We start from the raw sequence: 20059 nt of genomic DNA, 5'->3' as shown, positions 1-20059 counted from the left end.
AGTCCTGGATTTTCCACTTCTGATCTAGCTTCCTGCCTATGTGCCTCGAAAAACACAGGAAGATGACCCAAGTATTTGGGCCTCTGCCAACCACATAGGAGACCAGGATGGAGTTCTGGCTTCTGGTTTCCACCTGGCCCACACCTGGCTTTTGCAGCCATTTAAAGCGTGATTAAGTGGATGGAGCATCTCTTTCTCTGCCTCTCCCTCTCCATCTGTTCCTCGGCCATTCAAAGAAATCAAAAACAATTAAAAACAAAAAAAGAGCAAACTGAACAACACAGGTTTTCATGCAGTCACTGAAGAAATAGGTATCAATGGGAAAATTATTTTTCTTTAAGAACCTCTTATTAAAACAGAGACAATCTATATAAAAATCCAGTACTAAAATAATCAGTTATGGTGTAATTCAAAATCTAGATTTAATTGCTATTTTTCTCCAGGACTGCTTGGGAAAAAATTTTATTTCGTTCATGTCTAAATTCATATATAAGGTAAATTCATTAAAAACAAAAACACTCAGTGTTGTTAAGTATTAACTTTCCAAAGGACCTTTTTATCTTGCATATAGTGACACTTTTTTGACTATAGTTCCATGGTGGTTACACGTAAAATGCATAGCCATGTAATCACTACCATCAAGATACACAACAGTTTCATCACCCAAAAAATATCCCTCTGTAGTGCCTCTTCACAGCAAAACCCTCCCCATGTCCCCAACCCTGGAAATCACTAACATAGTCTCCGTCCAATCTTCTCGTTTCCTGAATGTTAGATAAATGGTATCATATATACATAGTCCTTGGAGAGTACTGCTACTTTACACTTAGCACAATGCCTTTGAGAGTCATCCATGTTTAGATATTGATAGCTCATTCTTGTTTTAAAAAATATTGCTTGAGGCGGGCGCCGCGGCTCACTTGGCTAATCCTCCGCCTGCTACGGTGCTGGCACTCCGGGTTCTAGTCCCGGTCGGGGCACCGGATTCTGTCCCGGTTGCTCCTCTTCCAGTCCAGATCTCTGCTGTGGCCTGGGAAGGCAGTGGAGGATGGCCCAGGTCCTTGGGCCCTGCACCTGCATGGGAGACCAGGAGGAAGCACCTGGCTCCTGGCTTTGGTTCGTCGCAGCACGCTGGCCGTAGCAGCCATTTGGGGGGTGAACCAACGGAAGGAAGACCTTTCTCTCTCTCTCTCTCTCACTGTCTAACTCTGCCTGTCAAAAAAAAAATAAAAATAAAAATAAAAATATTGCTTGAGGGGCTGGCACTGTGGCACAACAAGCTAAGCTGCTGCCTACAATGCCAACGTCCGATCCTGGAGTGCTGGTTTCAGTCCTGACTGCTCTGCTTCCCTCCAGCTACCTACTAATGTGCCTGGGAAAGAAAGCAGTAGCAGATGACCCAGGTACTTGGACTCCTACTACCCATGTGGCAGATCTGGAAGTAGCTTTGGGCTCCCGCCTTCAGTACAGACCAGCCCTGGCTGTGGCGGCCATTTGGGAAGTAAAACAGCAGATGGATGATCTCCTGCTCAGTCTCTCTGCCTCTGTCACTCTCCCCTTCAAATAAATAAATCTAATAATGAATTAATAACTTAGTCTTCAAATTAAATAAATAAATGTATTACTAACAGGCGAAAAACAGAGACAAAGAGCTCCCATATGCTGATTTACTCTGCAAATGCACACAACAGACAGGGTGGGCCAGGGCCCAAGCAGGAGCCAGAAACTCACTGAGTCTTCCACATAAGTGGCAGGTACGCAATGACTTAGTCCATTACTGCTGCCTCCCAGCATCTGTATTAGCAGGCAGGCAGAGTCAGAAACTGGAGCCAGGTATTCCAATGTGGGATGCAGGCATCTAAACCACAATATCAAATGCTCTTCCTGGTTCATTTCTTTTCATTGCTGAGTATTCCATTCTATGGCTAAAAAATACTCTCATTAGTTGAGTCCATCAGGTTTTCACCAGTTTTCAATTATTCTGAATCCCCTAAAAGATTTTTACATTAAGAATGAACATAAAATATAAGAACAGTTTAGGGGGCTGGTGCCGTGGCATTGTGGGCTCAGCCTTGGCCTGTAGCACTGGCAACCCACAGGGGCACTGTTTCTAGTCTTGGCTGTCCCACTTCCCATCCAGCTCCCTGCTAATGGCCTGGGAAATAAATGGAAGATGGTCCACGTGCTTGGGCCCCTGCATCCACGTGGGAGACCAGAAAGAAGCTCCTGGCTCCTGGCTTCAGCTCGACCCAACTCCAGCAGTTGCAGCCATTTGGGAATCGAACCAGCGGATGGAAGACTTCTCTGTAACTTGGCCTCTCAAATAAATAAATAAAATTTAAAAAAAAAAAAAAAAAGAGAGAACAGCTTAATTCATAACATTAAAAGGAAAATGTAAAACATACTTTTTAAATAAGGAGTTTATAGGATGAAAAAATCAGCTGTGTTTCAGTTTTTAGGACAGAAAAATTTATTTCACCTGTTCCTTTACGTTTTACTCACCCATATTTGCTAGAAGGCAGATGGCAGCTTGAACATCCACTCCTGCGTATACATCTGCTAGTGAACTTACCACTGGCAAACAAAGCGTATGCACTCTAATTCTCCGCTCACCTAAACAAAATGATGAACAGATGTCATTGCATAATATATTAAACTAAGAAAGGGACAAAAAGAACAGATCAAAATTTTACTCAAGTTATTCTGACTAGATGAGATCACCCACAGGATTTTGAAATGTAAAAAAGTTTACAACTAACATGTTTTAAAGAAAAAGGAACACTCTCCATATCTGAAGACACATGATGAATCTATACTGTATTTCATCTCTAGCCGGGCATTAGGTTCTACTTTTTATTTTAATTTCATACTAAATTATACCCAATAGACATTTTAGACTGTCAAATAGCAGATGAAGACCTGAATTGCTATAGTTTTCTATTTTATAGGGAGCAAGAAATATTGCAAAGGATGGCACAGCTGGATTTACCACAAGTTTCAACCAGAAATAACTGATCCTAGAGAGTACAAGTCTTCTACAAATGAAAAAAAGTATATTACTGAAGACTCAAAAGTGAGTATTAAGAAAGGACAGAAGAAACTAACAGAACTTATTTTTGATGAATACAAATGCCATTACTTGGTACTGTGCATTCGTTTTCTTTCCACACACGGAAGAGTGTGTGTCTATTCCTGTGTAGGCTATATTTCATTTCTGTTAACATTACCTTTGCTTGATGTATACAACAGGGCTGTTTGAAAGCACACTAAGGAAGTATCTGTCAAACTTTCTTCAATTGACAACTGCACTGCAAACCCAGCATCAGGATTGATGTTGGCAAGGGATAACAAGTCAGTGGATCGGACAAAGAAGTTTCCATGAAAAGTGTGCATTGAAAGACCTAGGAGGAGAAAGTTCAATATGAAAGACGAAGTAACAATATTTTCACCTAAGCTAAAGTTACTTTTTAAAAAAAAATTATTAGTTTCATTTCAGTTGAAAGGCAGAGATAGAGACAGAAACAGATCTTCCACCTGCTGGTTCAGTCCCCATATGCCTGCAATGGCCAGGGTTGGGCGAAGCAGAAGCCAGAAACCCAGAATTCAAATCTGGTAGCCCATATGGGTGGCAGGGATCAAAATACCTGAGCCATGATCTGCTGCCTCCCATAGTGTAAATCAGCAGGAAGCCAGAATCAGAAGTGGAGCTGGGGCCGGCGCCGCGGCTCACTAGGCTAATCCTCTGCCTGCGGCGCCGGCACACCGGGTTCTAGTCCCGGTCGGGGCGCCGGATTCTGTCCCGGTTGCCCCTGTTCCAGGCCAGCTCTCTGCTATGGCCAGGGAGTGCAGTGAAGGATGGCCCAAGTCCTTGGGCCCTGCACCCACATGGGAGACCAGGAGAAGCACCTGGCTCCTGGCTTCAGATCAGCATGGTGCGCCGGCCCGCAGCGCACCAGCTGCGGCGGCCATTGGAGGGTGAACCAACGGCAAAGAAAGACCTTTCTCTCTGTATCTCTCTCTTCTCTCACTGTCCACTCTGCCTGTAAAAAAAAAAAAAAAAAAAAAAAAAAAAAAAGAAGAAGTGGAGCTGGAATTCAACCCAGGACAGGAATTCCAATACGTGATGTTAGCAACCCAAGTGGCATCTTAACCATGGCACCAAACACCAGCCCCTGAAGATTTTTTTAAAAAAAGATTTATTTATTTGAAAGGGAGAGTCAAATACACACACACACACACACACACACACACATATATATATATATATATATAGAGAGAGAGAGAGAGAGAGAGAGAGAGAGGACAGAGTCAGACAGAGATCTTCTATCTGCTGGTTCATTTCCCAAATGGCTGCAATAGTTAGGGCTGGGCCAGGGCAAAGTCAGGAGCCTAGAACTCCATCTGGGTTTCTCACATGAGTGGCAGGGGCCTAAGTACTTGGGCCACCTTCTGCTGCTTTCTCAGGAGCATTAGCAGAGAGCTGAAGAGGAAGCAGAGCGGTCATGACTCAAACCAGCACTGCGAGACAGAACGCCGGCCTCACGAGCAGCTCGGTTTGCTACGCCGCAACACTGGCTCCTAAATTTACTTTTTAAAGTCAAAGATGCTTCTCACTTTGAATCAAAAGAATCTCAGGAGAGTAAAGTTAGAGTATAGGCAGAAGGTTCCAAAATACTAATTAAGGGGCCGTCGCAGTGGCGCAGTGGGTTAACGCCCTGGCCTGAAGCGCCGGCATCCCATATGGGCACCAGTTCAAGCCCCAGCTGCTCCACATCCAAGCCAGCTCTCTGCCACAGCCTGGGAAAAAGCAATAGAAGATGGCCCAAGTCCCTGGGCCCCTGCACCTGCGTGGGAGACCAGGAAGAAGCTCCTGGCTCCTGGCTTCGGATCGGCACAGCTCCGGCCGTTGTGGCCAAATGGGGAGTGAACAATTGGATGGAAGACTCTCTCTGCCTCTCCTCTCTCTGTGTAACTCTGACTTTCAAATAAATAAATAAATCTTTTAAAAAATACTAATTAAAATAACCAATGGAGATTATAAAGAAGGAAGACTACATATTTATCTAGTACTGATAACTAATTTTATTAACATTTTCTGCTTTATGATTTGAAATCAGACACTGACCTAAACAGGCACAAAATTAAACAAATGAGGATTACTGTACAACTCAAAATAAGGGGCCAGAATCCCTACAGCAAACATTCAAATAAAACCAACGAAATATAAATTAAACTATCATGAAGGCAGGCGGGCGCCCAGGCTCACTAGGCTAATCCTCCACCTATGGCGCTGGCACCCCAGGTTCTAGTCCCGGTTGGGGTGCCGGATTCTGTCCCGGCTGCTCCTCTTCCAGTCCAGCTCTCTGCTGTGGCCCAGGAGTGCAGTGGAGGATGACACAAGTACTTGGGCCCTGTACCCGCATGGGAGACCAGGAGGAAGCCATTTGGGGGGTGAACCAACGGAAGGAAGGAAGACATTTCTCACTCTCTCTCTCTCTCACTGTCTAACTCTGCCTGTCAAAAACAAACAAACAAACAAACAAAAAAAACCTATTATGAAGGCAAGGCAAACATCCTTAATTGGACAATCCCTAATTCTCCTTCTCAAATCATTTTGGGCTTTAACTTATGTTTGAGAATAAGCCAAAACATTATTTTCGTCCACTTATTTAGGTTATTAAAAAAAAAAAAAAAAAACAGGAAATGGGGATGGGTGGGTATTTGGCACAGCAGCTGAGCTACCTAGGTGCCATATCAGTGTGCCTGGGTTCTGGCCATGGCTCTGCTTCCAATGCTGGTTTCCTTCTGGAGCTCAGGCTGTTGAGGTGGCAGGTGACAGCTTGACTGTTTGGGTCCCTGTGACCACGTGGGAGACCCAGACTGAGTTCCATGCTTCAGCATTTTGGAGAACATCAGTGAATGTGATTCTCTCTCTTTAATTTTTTTTTTAAACAGCTAATGATCTTTCAGTAACTTTATTATAAATAAAGAATGGCTATATGGCGCCGCAGCTCACTTGACTAATCTTCCACCTGTGGCACCAGCATCCTGAGTTCTAGTCCCAGTCAGGGCGTGGATTCTTTCCCGGTTGTCCCTCTTCCAGTCCAGCTATCTGCAGTGGCCCGGGAGTGCAGTGGAGGATGGCCCAGGTCCTTGGGCCCTGCACCTGCATGGGAGACCAGGAGGAAGCACCTGGCTCCTGGCTTCGGATCGGCGCAGTGCACCGGCCGTAGCGGCCACTTGGAGAGTGAAGCAACAGAAAAAGGAAGACCTTTCTCTCTGTCTCTCTCTCTCTTACTGTCTAACTCTGCCTGTCAAAAAAACAAAACAAAAAAAAAGAATGGCTATAACTATATAATAAACAAAGAATGGGTCAAAGTCTTCTATGGTAACAGTCATCATCCTAAGTAGTGACAGTAAGAATGTTCATTAATTTTGATACAAGTATGTAACATAAAATATAATTGTAACCATGTCATACCTTTCGTACACCTTATTCTCATAACAGCTTCAAATCCAATTTTTCTTGTGAGATACCGTTTTAGATCTTTTTGTAACTTTTCTGCTTGTGAAGGATTGTGAATACAATGGAAAGATGGATAATAATAGATGCACCCCGCAGAATACTTGGACATACAAGCTTTAGAGAGAAATTTAAAAAGTATCAGCTACAGAAGCAATAATATTCTGCTTGTCCAACAGCACTACAGATTGTATATTATGAAGAAACCTAAACCACAATGAGCAAACCTAAGCTGTCAAAAGAAAAACATACAAATCTGAAACAAACAGAAACATTTGTAAAATAAATTATACACTACACAGTTTATTGTTGAGCAGAAGGGTAAGGGAATCATGCTATATAGATAAAATGCTGACGTCATTTTACATTTCATAGTGTATTAAAAGTTTACTAATAATTTTCATAGATATCATCTATCTCATTTATATACTTTTCTCCCCAAAATACCGAGAATGCTGAGGAATTTAATCATGTACCAAAAATGTCTATGTAAGCAAATAAACACAGTATCTCCTTACCTAGAGAAGCAAGATCTGAATACTGTGAACTTAGAAGGAACAAATCCACTGCAGTTTGCTGTCCTGAGCAATCTAAAGCGAGTTTCTTATAAAAATCAGTTGCGGGACCAAGATGTTGTACCACCTAAGTCAAAAGAACATAAAATAAGAGCTAGAAACCTTAAGTTATGCACACCTTTTTATGTCTCTCTAAAAAAATTTTTTAGGGGCCAGCATCACAGTATAGCAGGTTTGGGTACCATTTTGTGTCCTGGCTGTTCGAACACTTCTGATCCAGTTCCCTGCTTTTGGCCTGGGAAAAGCAGCAGAAGATGGCCCAAGTGCTGGGGCCCCTGCCACCCGCATGGGAGACCTGGGTGAAGCTTCTGGCTCCTAGCTGTGGCCTGGCTCAGCCTTGCAGAGTACACCAGTGGATGGAAAACCTCTCTCCCTCCCTCTCTCTCTCTCTTTCAAGTAGAGAGAGAGAGAGAATGAGATCTTCCAGCTGCTGGTTCACCTCCCAAATGCCCGCCAACAGCCAGGGCTGGACCAGGCTGAAGCCAGGAGCTTAGAACTCCATCTGGGACTCCCACATAGGTGGCAGGAACCTGAGTACCCAAGCCATCATCTGCCATTTACCAGGATGTATACCAAGAAGAAGCTAGATTGGAAGCTGAGTAGCTAGGACTGATTCAATTAAATTGAATACTTTCACATTTACTGAGAGAAAGCCCCAACTACTGTGGCCATCTGGGGAGTGAACCATTGGATGTTTTTTGTTTGCTTGTTTTTTTAAAGATTTTATTTATTTATTTGACAGAGTTACAGACAGTGAGAGAGACAGACAGAGAGAAAGGTCTTCCTTCTGTTGGTTCACTCCCAAAATGGCTGCAACAGCCGGTGCTGTGCCAATCCGAAGCCAGGAGCCAGGTGCTTCTTCCTGGTCTCCCATGCGGGTGCAGGGGCCCAAGCACTTGGGCCATCTTCTACTGCTATCCCAGGCCACAGCAGAGCTGGACTGGAAGAGGAGCAACCGAGACTAGAACCAGTGCCCATATGGGATGCCGGTGCTGCAGGCAGAGGATTAACCTAGTTCGCCACTGCGCCAGCCCCCCATTGGATGTTAAGATCTCTTGCTCTCTTTCAAATAAATAAAATAAATCTTTAAAAATATATTTATTCATTTGAAAAGCAGAGTAGAGATCTTCATTCCACTGAATCATTCTCCAAATGCTTGCAACAGCGGTGGGGCGGGGGGGGGGGGGGGGGCCAGAAGGGAGGGGATGATGCCAGGAGCCAGGAACTCTATCCAGGTGTCCTATATGAGTGCCAGGGACTCAAGTACATGAGCCATTATCCACTGCTTCCTTGCTGCATTAGCAGAAAGCTCAACTGGAAGTGGAGTAGACAGGACTCGAACCAGAATTCTGACATGTGATGCAGCTGTCCCTAGCAGCAGCTAAACACACTGTGCCAAAGGGCCAACTCCTGGAAATATGTATTATGAGAAACTACATGGTCTATACATGGAGTTCAAAACCTTTTTGTAATGGTCACATTTCTATGACTTGCAAAGTGATAAAAATGACACACTGCAACTTAAAAACAAATGAGTTAAGCTTTCTATTTTTAAAAACTTCTCTATTTTTTCTTTTCGGTTTACTTATATTTATTTCTTTTAAAGTAGAGTGACAAAGAGAGAAAGGGAGAGACAGAGAGAGAAATCTTCCATCCCCTGATTTACTTCCCAAATACCCTCAACAGACCAGGCTAGGCCAAGACAAAGCTAGGAACCAGCAGCTCCCTCTGGGTCTCCCATGAGGTTGGTAGGAATCCAAGTGCTCGAGCCACCACCCGCTGCCTTCCAGGGTGTGTATTAGTAGGAAGCTGGATAGGAACTGGAGGCAGGACTGATGCCAGGCACTCCAATGTGGGCTTTCCAAGTGGTAGCTTAACCTGCTACCCACACATCATAATGTATGCCCCAACTTAAACTCTTTTAATTAGCCTTTTTATTATTATTAATGAAGGAGAAAGGCAGAGGGAATACATATTACATGGCTTATAAAGGCAGAAAACACAATCTTAAATATGGCAGGAAACTAAATATAAAATACCTTTGTACTTGATCTCTGATTAGGATCTTCTCTGGACTGCAGAAGTCCTGCACCCAAGGAAGGTAACTGTGTCTGAAATACAGACACACGGCCCCCTGTTGGAGACATTAATTTAAAGGCAGCCTGCAGCGCAGGACCAAGAGCACTGTGTGTTTCTCTTGTATTGGTGAACATATTTGGTAATGCATTCAGTAAGTCTCTTATAAGCTGAGAAAACAAAGATTAAAAATGGAATTATTGAGAAGGCAATGAAATCATCTTCCCTAAAACAATCCAGACTATGGTATGGATATCACTGCATTTCTGGGAGGTATAAACTGAGGAGTCAATTCATAAGCTATGTATGTTAACTATTGTTTAACAATACTAATATATCAAGTAAACTGATGTTAACACTTAGTGCACAGTTGAAAAACAAACATTTTGACATTTTAACAAAATTATTCAATCTTACCTCTTTACTTTCGTATAGATTGACAAGTAAACTATCTGGTGTAGGTAGAAAAACATCTACAAGGGAAAAATATATTTTAATTAACAAATCAAATCAAAAGAAAAAATAAATTAGGAAAGTTTTATCAGGTCATATATATGAATGCTTACTATAATACTATCTTATTAAATATACATAGGCATGAACATCACAGAATTAAGTATCTGCAAGAAAACAATTATTTTAAAACAAATACGAAAGCACATGAAATGATCCTTGTAGTATAAAGTGAGCTGTATTATAAAACACAGTGGCCATTTTCTGATGGCTGTAATCAGAAACATCTTTATTTTGTTGACTGCTTACCATCTATATCAGATACAATCAACATCTGAGGCTGAGATAATCCTTCTTGTAAATTGTAGAAATGAATAGTACTGTCAAAGGTCACGAATCCTATTCTTGTGCGTGAATCACCAGGAAGCCTAAAGTTAAAATTGACCATTTTAAATTCAAAGTGTTCAGTAATAATTTTATTTAAAAAATAATGAAATAATAAATTGGGTCTAAGGATGACTGGCTTGTTACTTTTTAGAGGGGGCAGAAAAATTATTCCTATCTAAACCAATAAGTATCAGTAAAGAGCATGCATGAAACATTCTATTTGCAGGTGAATTAATGACATACTTTGCCGCCATACTTAAGAAAACTGAACTATATCAGTAATCAAATAATAATAAACAATAACCAGCAACAAAAATTATTTTAAAAAGCCATTATTCTCCCTAACTTTGCTTTGAAACTCTCTTTTTAAGTGAAAACTTACTCATATTTTCAGTTATAATATCACAAGTATGTCTTATTTAAGCAATCTTAAGGACACAATGACAAAATAGCACTTCACAAGAAGATTAAACATAATGCAAATCAAACTTTATTGTTTTAAAGATTTATTTACTTATCTGAAAGACCGAGAGAGGGAGAGGAGAGAGAGAGACACACTCAGAGAGAGACAGACAGACAGACAGAGATCAACCAACCCTGCATCCCCTGGTCCACTCCCCCAAAATGGCCACAACAGCCATGTCTGGTTAAACTGAAGTGAGGAGCCAGGAACTCCTTCCTGGTCTCCCACTGGCTGGCAGGGACCCAAGCATTTGGGCCTTCTTGTGTTGGAGATGGATTGAAAGGGAGCAGTGAGGCTTTAGTCAGCACTCAGATAGCAAACAGCACCTTAACCTGTACCACAACACTTAAGCTGTACCACAACACCAGCTGGCAAATGTGCAACACTTTCAACAAAAAAGCACATACATGAAGCATTTGTCAATTTTGAAATATTATTCTATTAGCATTCACTTTTCAAAAGTCAATGCCTGAGTATAAAATAACAAATTCCTGGCCGGCACCACGGCTCAATAGGCTAATCCTCCACCTTGCGGCGCCAGCACACGGGGTTCTAGTCCTGGTCGGGGCCCCGGATTCTGTCCTGGTTGCCCCTCTTCCAGGCCAGCTCTCTGCTGTGGCCTGGGAGTGCAGTGGAGGATGGCCCAAGTCCTTGGGCCCTGCACCCCATGGGAGACCAGGAGAAGCACCTAGCTCCTGCCTTCGGATCAGTGCCATGTGGCGGCCATTGGAGGGTGAACCAACAGCAAAGGAAGACCTTTCTCTCTGGCTCTCTCTCACTATCCACTCTGCCTGTCAAAAAAAAAAAAAAAAAAAAAAAAAAATTCCTTTAATTGCCTGCCACATTTTCCTCATCTTATAAAAATAGTATTTTGAAGTAATGTCTTTAAAGTATTTCTAATAGTACAAGATGCCAAAATAGAAAGTGCATTTCTGAGGATACTGAGTATCAGGCTCATGTGTTGCTGACTGGCGTGGAGCCTACCGATCTACTTAAAAGACACAGAGTTGAACTGAAACTGCTCCAGCATCAAACTCTTCTTAATAGTTCCACAGCCCTTTCCAAACTGTTACTATCCTATACCTGTATACTTTTTATTAACTTTCTTATGCTTCTATTTTCTACTTTAATAAAGTATGGGTTTTTTTAAAGATCTATTTAGTTATCTGAAAGTCAGAGTTACACAGAGAGAGGAGAGGCAGAGAGAGAGAGAGGTCTTCCATCCGATGGTTCACTCCCCCTTTGGCCGCAAGCCCAGAGCTGCACTGATATGAAGACAGGAGCCAGGAGCTTCTTCCAGGTCTCCTGTTTTCCCAGGCCACAGCAGAGAACTGGATGGGAAGTGGAGCAGCCAGGTCTCGAACCGGCACCCATATGAGATGCTGGCGCTTCAGGCCAGGGCGTTAACCCACTGTGCCACAGCACCTGCCTCGGGCCATCTTCTACTGCTTTCACAGGCCATAGCAGAGAACTGAATATGAAGTGGAGCAGCTGGGACTTGAACCGGCACCCCAATGGGATGCTGGCACTGCAGGCAGGTGGCTTTACCCACTACACCACAGTATTGGCTCCTATAAATATGTTTAAAACCTATTTTCCCTTTCCAATTTTATCCTTGGTTTCATACAGCCTATTTAGTTTACAAATAGACAACTTGTCAAAGTGATTCCTATCTGGGGATACATCCTCATAGTTTCCTACCTGAGAACAACACACTGAGTATGTTTTTAGAGCAAGGAGGTAAAATAGTTGTTTACTCTGTCCACTGCACAAACCAGCATGGTATTATAGTACCTTTAGGAATGCTATACCCTAGCATGGGATTAAAACTTGAAGTTTAAAGACCAAAGACAGGGGGCTGGTATTGTGGCACAGTGGGTTAAGCTGCCCCCCGTGATGCCAACATCCCATATAAGCATAGCTGCTGCAGAAAAGCCTCCCCCATGGGCAACCTGAATAGAGTTCCAGGCTCCTGGCTTTGGCCTGACCCCATCCTGGCCTTTGTAACCAACTGGGGAGTGAACCAGCACATGGGAGATATCTCTCCCTTTCTCTTTCTCCCTCCCTCATCTTCTTCCCCTCCCCCTGCTTTCTTCTCTCCCAGTAACTATGCCTCTCAAATAAATCTTTTTTGAAAAACAAAAATCAAAAAGGAAAAACAAAACCCCAAAAAAACAGATTTCTCTTCAGTGCTCTTTCACTGTCATTCAGTGCTAAAGCCCTTTCTGAAGTAAGCATATGTAACTAAAGAACAAATACTTCAACCAAGAATAAAAAGATGAAAACTCTAAATACTAAAAGCTAACCTTCCAAGCTGGATTTTCAACATCTTGAACACCCTAATGTTCTCAGTTTCCTTTCCTGGCTGAGATCAGTGGTATGCAGACTGTGATGAGTAGCAGGAACACTCAACAGAGCAAGGACTCCCGGCTAAATAAGAAGACAGGGAGTTCCTTGTGTAATCACCCAGAGTACCTGGGAAAGCAATCACGCAAGTTCACCAGACACTTCTAACCAGAAGAACCACAGCAGCAGTGAGCCACCCTGACCAACATTCTTAAATCAGGCTGCTCGTGGGTACTGGAGTAAAAGAAGAAATGTACAAAAAACTTCATTTTCCAGTGATTTCAAAGGTTCCATTTTAAACTAGGTGAAGGGTTCCCCATGACTAACACAGGGTCACACAGACAGGAAGTAGATCCAGGCAAAAATCTCTTCTATATTCTTTCTATTTCTAAACCACAGCTTATTAACAATATGGGTTCCTAACATCTTTAGCATACCATCAGCTTCTCCTTCTCTTTATCCATTTCTCATTAGGGTAGTTAAAACCAGCTTTATGAAAAAAAAAATTCCTTGCTCAGGTATAATGTATAGCTAGAGTTCTCTCATCTAGACTATTTTTTAAATTTCTAATTTATTCTATATTTAAAGTGACCGATAAAACTGTATATCCATCACATATGACACACTATTTTAAAATATACAGATACCGTGGAATGGCTAAACCTAGGAAACTAACACATGTGTTACCTAACGGTTACCATTTTTGTGATAAAAACAACTGAAATGTACTCTCTTAGCATTTTTCAAGAACAGAATACATTGTTATTAACTATAGTCATCAAGAATACAGTGTATGTCTTCCAACTTATTTTATTCCTCCTACCTAACTCAAATTTTGTATCCTTTGACCAGCATATCCCCAGCACCATCTCTCCACAGCCCAGAGCCTCTGGTAACTGCCATTCTACACTCTACTTTGAGATCCACTTTTTAAAGTTCCTGGTTGTTGTCTTTCTATGCCAGCCTCATTTCACTTAACACAATGTCCTCCAGATTCATCCACAATACTGCAAATGGCAGGATTTCCTTTCTTACAGCTGAATGCATTCCACTTTATATACATACTACATCTTCTTTTCTATTCATCTGTTGATGGATGCTTAGACTGTTTCCATTCCTTGGCTATTACGAATAGTCGTACTACAATAAATATGGGAGTGCAGATGTCTTCCACAGACTGGCTTCACTTCCTTCCGATGTATGCCCCACAATGGGATTTCTGGATCATATGGCGGTGCTCCCCAGGAACCACCACATTGTTCTCCATAAAGCAAATACTAATTTACCTTTCCACCAACAGTCTTAAATCATATTGCTTGTGGGTGCTCTGATCAGTTCCTTTTCTCCACATCCTCACCAGCATTTGTACCTTTTGTCTTCTGAGAACAATCTCATCCATTCTTGATACTCTGGCCAAGTCAAGCTTTCTGGGCCCCTATGTTCAGGCCAGTTAAGTCAGAGTGACAGTTAGACAAGATCTAAATTCCTTACTAAATATCAAAAAATTTTTTTGATTTATTTATTCAGGTTCCAAGTCCTTAAATCATAGTAATTTAAGTACTTAGATTTTTTTCTCTGTGATAGAAGTATTCTTTCAATTAATAGAAAAATGTAACGAAACAAAAACCAATCCCACAAACTGGTAATACATATTTCACATTTATATGTACACAAACACATTATGTTATGAGTAAAAAACAAAATTCTTACTTGTCTAGATTTTCTAATAGTGACTGGCACAAAATTGTCAAATATCCAGCTTCCACTGCATTGTGAGACACATCTAGAACAAACAAGTAAACTGCAGGTTGAGGAGGACGGAGCTGAAAGGAATCAAAGTAATGGCATACTCAATAGGTGCAATGTATGAATTTTTATATCACTATTACTAGACGGCTCTTGAGTATATTATACCAGATAATACACAAATATGACAGCTGTTTTGTAAAATCTTATGCACTAATAAAATGACATTACTTAAAAAAATTTTTTTAAATAGCTCTTTATTTGAAAAGCAGAGCTACAAACAGAGAGAGGGAGAGACAAAGAGAGGTCTTCCATCTGCTGGTTCACTCCCTAAACAGCCGTAATGGCCAGAGCTGGGCCAATCTGAAGCCAGGAGCCACAAGCTCCCTCAAGGCCTCCCACATGGGTGTAGGGGCCCAAACACCTAGGCCATCCTCCACCACTTTTCCAGGCCACCAGCAGGGAGTTACATCAGAATGGAGCAGTGGGGATTTGAACTATTACAGGCAGAGGCCCAACCTACTACGCCATAGCACCAGCCCCTAAAAAATGCTTACATAAAAGTTTGTGCTGCATTAAATATGACAAGATAGTTACACCTGGCAGAGTGCTGGATAAAATTTTAAACAACAATCATGGTTCTTTGTTACTTAACACTAAGCTACCTATATAAACAACCTTCGCCAGTTCTTAAAAACAAAATTTTTTAGTTTTTTAAAGTAAATTTTAAATGCAACAATCTGTCATTAGTACGTGCTATTGGGTCAACTATTGGTGGCTAAATCCTGAGGGTAAGTGCTGAATGTAAACAAAGTCCTTACGATGATACTGTAAATGTTTTTTAAAGGTCCTTATTTGGAAGCTAGTATTTAGTGCAGCAGTTACAACACCACCTGAAACTCCCACATCCCAAGTCAAAATGCCTAGGTTTGAGTCCTGATTCCAAGTTTCAGCTCCTGCACGCCCTGGGAGGTAGCAGATGATCGCTCAAGTACTTGAGTTCCTGCTACCCACACGGGAGACCTGGAATGAACTCCCAGTTCCTGGCTTCAGCTGTTACGGAGATGCGGGGAGTGAATCAGCACATCTCTCTCTTTCCTCCTTCTATCTCCCTCTCAAACCCTATCTGTTAGAGATATGAACTGAAGTGCTTGTGGGTGAAATGAAATCCCGATTAGCATTTAATAAACTCCAGTTTAAGTAACGGGAAGTTGCGGGGAACTACAGTGAGCTGGAAGGTAGGTGAAAATATTAGTTGGCAAAATATTGGTAATTGCTGAAGCTCAGTGATGGGTAAAAGATGGTTGGTTCATTATACTATTTTCTCTCCTCTGGAATATATTTAATAAATATGGAATAAGCACCAGGAATTTAATGCATATTAGTTGTTCCTGTTCACTTTTCTCTGACAGCAGCACCTCAAATTTTTGCAGACTGAGGCCAGTGTTGTGGCATAGCAGTTAGAGCAGCTGCTTTTGACACTGACACCATTTCAAGTCCCAGCTGCTCCACTTCCAATCCAGCTCCCTGATAGTGTGCTGTGAAAGCAGTAGAAGAGGGTCCAAGTGCTTGGGCCCTTGCATCCACGTGGGAAACCAGGAAGTAGCTGCTGATTCCTGGCTTCAGCCTGGCCCTGTCTGGCAACTGTGGCCATTTTAGGGGTGAACCAGCAGATGGAAGATCTCTATGTCTCTCTCTAACTTTGCCTTTCAAAGAAATGTCTTTAAAAATTGAGAAAAAAAAATTTTGCAAACCTTAGAAATTAGGGTGCAGAAAAAAACAATATTACTATAAGTATATTAACAATAATAAGATATGATAAAGAATATGAAAACTTAGGCCAAGAATTCACTTTGTAAGTGAAAAGAAGAATGAGATCATGGAGTCAATATAAGCAAAGAAAGAACAGGTAGAATTTTATGATTGAATCAAAAAGAGAGATCAGGAGGAGTTAATATTCATTTATCTTGACTATACTCAGTGAATCAATAAGAATGTGATATCTTTAAGATCCTGATTATTGCAGGGTTTTTTTTGGGGGGGGGGGGTTTGATGTGCATTTTGCTCTTTTTGAGTGTCTCACATGTCAAATGGCAAAACAGTACCTATGCCCATTCCATGCAAGTGATCAAATGCAAATGGCAATATTTAGTGTTCATCAGATAGCATGACTAATATTTCTTATGGTTATAGAGCATTCTTCTGGGAGATCAAATGACATTTAGAGAGTATTTTCTATTTAACTTTCAGCATTGCTTGAAAATCTGGACAAAATTTACTTAGCAGCTAATTACAAATAACAATAAAGTTTTAACCCATGACTAATTTTAACACTGAATGCTTACCATGTAATCTGAAGAAGCAATGAACTCTACAGTTGAATTCTGAACTTCTGGTCGTTTATGAGGTTCTCCATAAGATCGAGTAAGGGGGTTATACATAAATTCTTCAGGAACTAGATAACAGAGAGAAATCAACATATACATACCTTTACCATCAGTATCTATATGAGGCTTACCAACTGTTCTGTGAATATTTAAGGGTAAAATCAAATTCCTTAATCCTTTTTTTAAAAAAAGGAATGGATCAGAAGCATAAGAATTTTATTTTTCAGTATCAAGTAAGCAAATCAGGACACAGCAAACATGGCTTATAAAACTCACGTCCCATGGGGAAAAAAATCAGAGAAACACAAATTTGAAAGTAATTATAATAGGAACACCCAAGAAATAAGGAGACAACAGGCAGACAGATATGCACGCATGCATCCACACATGATGACAAACGCCTACTTGAGTTGAATATAGCAAACACTCCAGCAGAAGACAACCCTAACTGGCACGGGCACGCATAATTAGTCCACATGGGCTCATCAGCATCACTGTGCCTGCTTCTTTATGAATTGTTTTTTCCTTTGCCCTCTCATCTTCACGCTCCTCACTGTCAATTATCTCTTTCACCAGCCAAAACAAAGACTCCCTAGCCCTAGCCTATCATCTGTCCATTCAAGGTGGCATGAAAACTGTTCTCAAAATAACGGGCAGAAATAGGAGAAAAGACTGAAAGTAATATTAAAACATATTTATTTTAACAAGTTAAGACTCACCATCATTAACTCTGTAGCACAAATTGCATTTCCATCTACGCTGATCAATGAAGGATACAAAAGGGTTGATATATGTTCTACAAGATCGGCACCTCACAATGGTATTTGAAGTTATCACTGGTAATTGCTAGGAAATAAAATAAAGATGCTGTAGCAGCAAAAAGCACCATGGGGAAAACAGAACACATGTTATTTTGCTCTACATATTGAAGAGAAACCAAGACTAGGGTCATAGATTGAAGCATTTAATACAATCAGTGATGTGCTAAGCAACACAAGTTTTCTACCTCTCGCCATAACTCATTATCAAATGTGAATAAGTTACTGGATGATAAGAAATGCCTGGTTTGAGGCTGACACTGTGGTGTAGCAGGTTAAGCCGCCGCCTACAGTGCCGCATCCCATATGGGCACTGGTTCGAGACCCAGGTGCTCCACTTTCCATCCAGCTCTCTGCTATGGCCTGGGAAAGCAGTAGAAGATGGCCCAAGTGCTTGGGACCCTGTACCCCCGTGAGAGATCTGGAGGAATCTCCGGGCTCCTGGCTTTGGATTTGTGCACTTCTGCTCATTGCAGCCATCTGAGGAGTGAACCAGTGGATGGAAGACACCCCCTTCCCCACCTCTCCTTTTATCTCTATGTAACTCTTTCAAATAAATAAATCTTTAAAAAATAAAAAAAATTTAAAAAAGCCTGGTTGACCAAGAAGATAAACAATAAGTTAGAGCTTATCAGCTAGCCTCAAGAAATGACAGCGGGCTGGTGCCGTGGCTCAATAGGCTAATCTTCCACCTTGTGGCGCTGGCACACCAGGTTCTAGTCCCAGTCGGGGCGCCAGATTCTGTCCTGGTTGCCCCTCTTCCAGGCCAGCTCTCTGCTATGGCCTGGGAGTGCAGTGGAGGATGGCCCAAGTACTTGGGCCCTGCACCCATATGGGAGACCAGGAGAGGCACCTGGCTCCTGCTGTCGGATCAGCGCGATGCGCCCGCCGCGGCAGCCACTGGAGGGTGAACCAACGGCAAAAGGAAGACCTTTCTCTCTGTCTCTCTCTCTCACTGTCCACTCTGCCTGTCAAAAGTAAAAAAAAAAAAAAAAAAAGAAGAAGAAGAAGAAGAAGAAAAAAGAAAGAAATGACAGCGAATCAGAAATATTTAACATATACAAATGAATCTGACTTCATTGGAGGGCCACAGCTGATACCAGACTTCCAAGCACTGCTCCTTAGACAGCCACAACACTGATAGGAGCTGAGCCCAGGAAAGCCAGACACAATGTACACAAGCACAAAGGTACAATGATGTGCTTAGTTTGGCAAGGAACTTTATATTCAATACGGAAAATTTAGAAAATATTTTAAAAACCCAAGAATCATGTATTATCCTATCTCCCAGAATTAACTTATTATCATTTTAATATATTTCATTCTGGCTTTTTAAAAAATCTATAGTTAAGTACTTATATCTTGGTATTCAATTTTTTAAAATTTATTTATTTGAGAGGCAGAGTTAGAGGGAGAGAGAAAAGTCTTTCATCCGCTGGTCCACTCCCTAGATGGCTGCAATGGCCAGAGCTGAGCCAATCAGAAGCCAGGATCCAGGAGCTTTTTCACAGCAAGTTTATCTATGGTCTACGGCAACTGCAGATCCAGAAACTACTACTTTCTCAAAACCCTCAAGCTTTAACACTTAAAAGAACCTTTGCTACTATATACAGAGGAATTTCCACCCCCATATTATACATACCATGTAAGTATCTCAGAAAATTCAATCAATTCCATGTATTGATTATTCTGCACTACAATCATCTGTTTTCTCCTCTCTGTCCCCCAGTACAGATTTTCTTTAGGGCATTGTCAATGACTTAACCATCTCTGAACTGCCATGCTTAGTTTAGGGTCTGTCACAAGGTAAGTGCTCAGAAAATGCTTCTCAAGCAGAATTAGATAGAAATGACTATTTCAAACTGTAAATTACAAAAAGATGAAAATTCTAAGAAAATATAAAATCTGAGTACCTTGTACATAACTACATCAGTACCCTGGAAGATTTTAAAACATGTTACTTTACCGTTAGGTCTCTGAAGGGATGTAACAGCAATCCTAAAGGAAGCTTAGCTTTATTCAGTAAAGCCTGGGTTTGTGGAATATTTGTCAGAGTACACCGAAATGAACTGCAAAAAGCATAAACAACAGAGAGTAGTTAAGAGAACAAAATACATCAAAGTAGATAGCATAATTACTTCAACAGGTTTCTGGGAAAATGGAATGGAAAGAAATATTCAGTTGTAAAAATTTTTGAAATCTATGCATAGTTTTCATAACATGCATAGTCCGTGATTTTTTAAAAAGATTTATTTTATTTATTTGAAAGATAGAGAGAGAGGTAG

At 41.4% G+C, this 20059-nt stretch overlaps 1 protein-coding gene across 7 annotated transcripts in view; it reads right to left on the bottom strand.

The window, feature by feature from the left end:
• SEC24B (SEC24 homolog B, COPII coat complex component) overlaps positions 1–20059 on the bottom strand; it is a 97172-nt gene that overhangs the window by 9175 nt on the left and 67938 nt on the right. For 6 of the 7 annotated variants that reach the window (XM_051820101.2, XM_051820099.2, XM_051820097.2 and 3 more), the window contains 11 exons: positions 19741–19843; positions 17676–17802; positions 16915–17024; positions 14534–14646; positions 9937–10055; positions 9592–9647; positions 9138–9344; positions 7042–7165; positions 6482–6640; positions 3228–3401; positions 2503–2613 (listed from right to left, as the gene is read on the bottom strand). In XM_051820101.2, the coding sequence (XP_051676061.2) occupies positions 2503–2613; positions 3228–3401; positions 6482–6640; positions 7042–7165; positions 9138–9344; positions 9592–9647; positions 9937–10055; positions 14534–14646; positions 16915–17024; positions 17676–17802; positions 19741–19843 (1403 nt within the window). Of the gene's footprint in view, positions 1–1731; positions 2614–3227; positions 3402–6481; positions 6641–7041; positions 7166–9137; positions 9345–9591; positions 9648–9936; positions 10056–14533; positions 14647–16914; positions 17025–17675; positions 17803–19740; positions 19844–20059 lie in introns of all 7 variants that reach the window. The other variant, XR_011378310.1, reaches the window with a different exon arrangement.

Source organism: Oryctolagus cuniculus, chromosome 8, assembly GCF_964237555.1.
Source record: "Oryctolagus cuniculus chromosome 8, mOryCun1.1, whole genome shotgun sequence".
In the NCBI taxonomy this organism is placed as follows: domain Eukaryota; kingdom Metazoa; phylum Chordata; class Mammalia; order Lagomorpha; family Leporidae; genus Oryctolagus; species Oryctolagus cuniculus.
The sequence above is the reverse complement of the archived record's forward strand: the minus strand, read 5'-3'. Positions and strand labels throughout refer to the sequence as shown.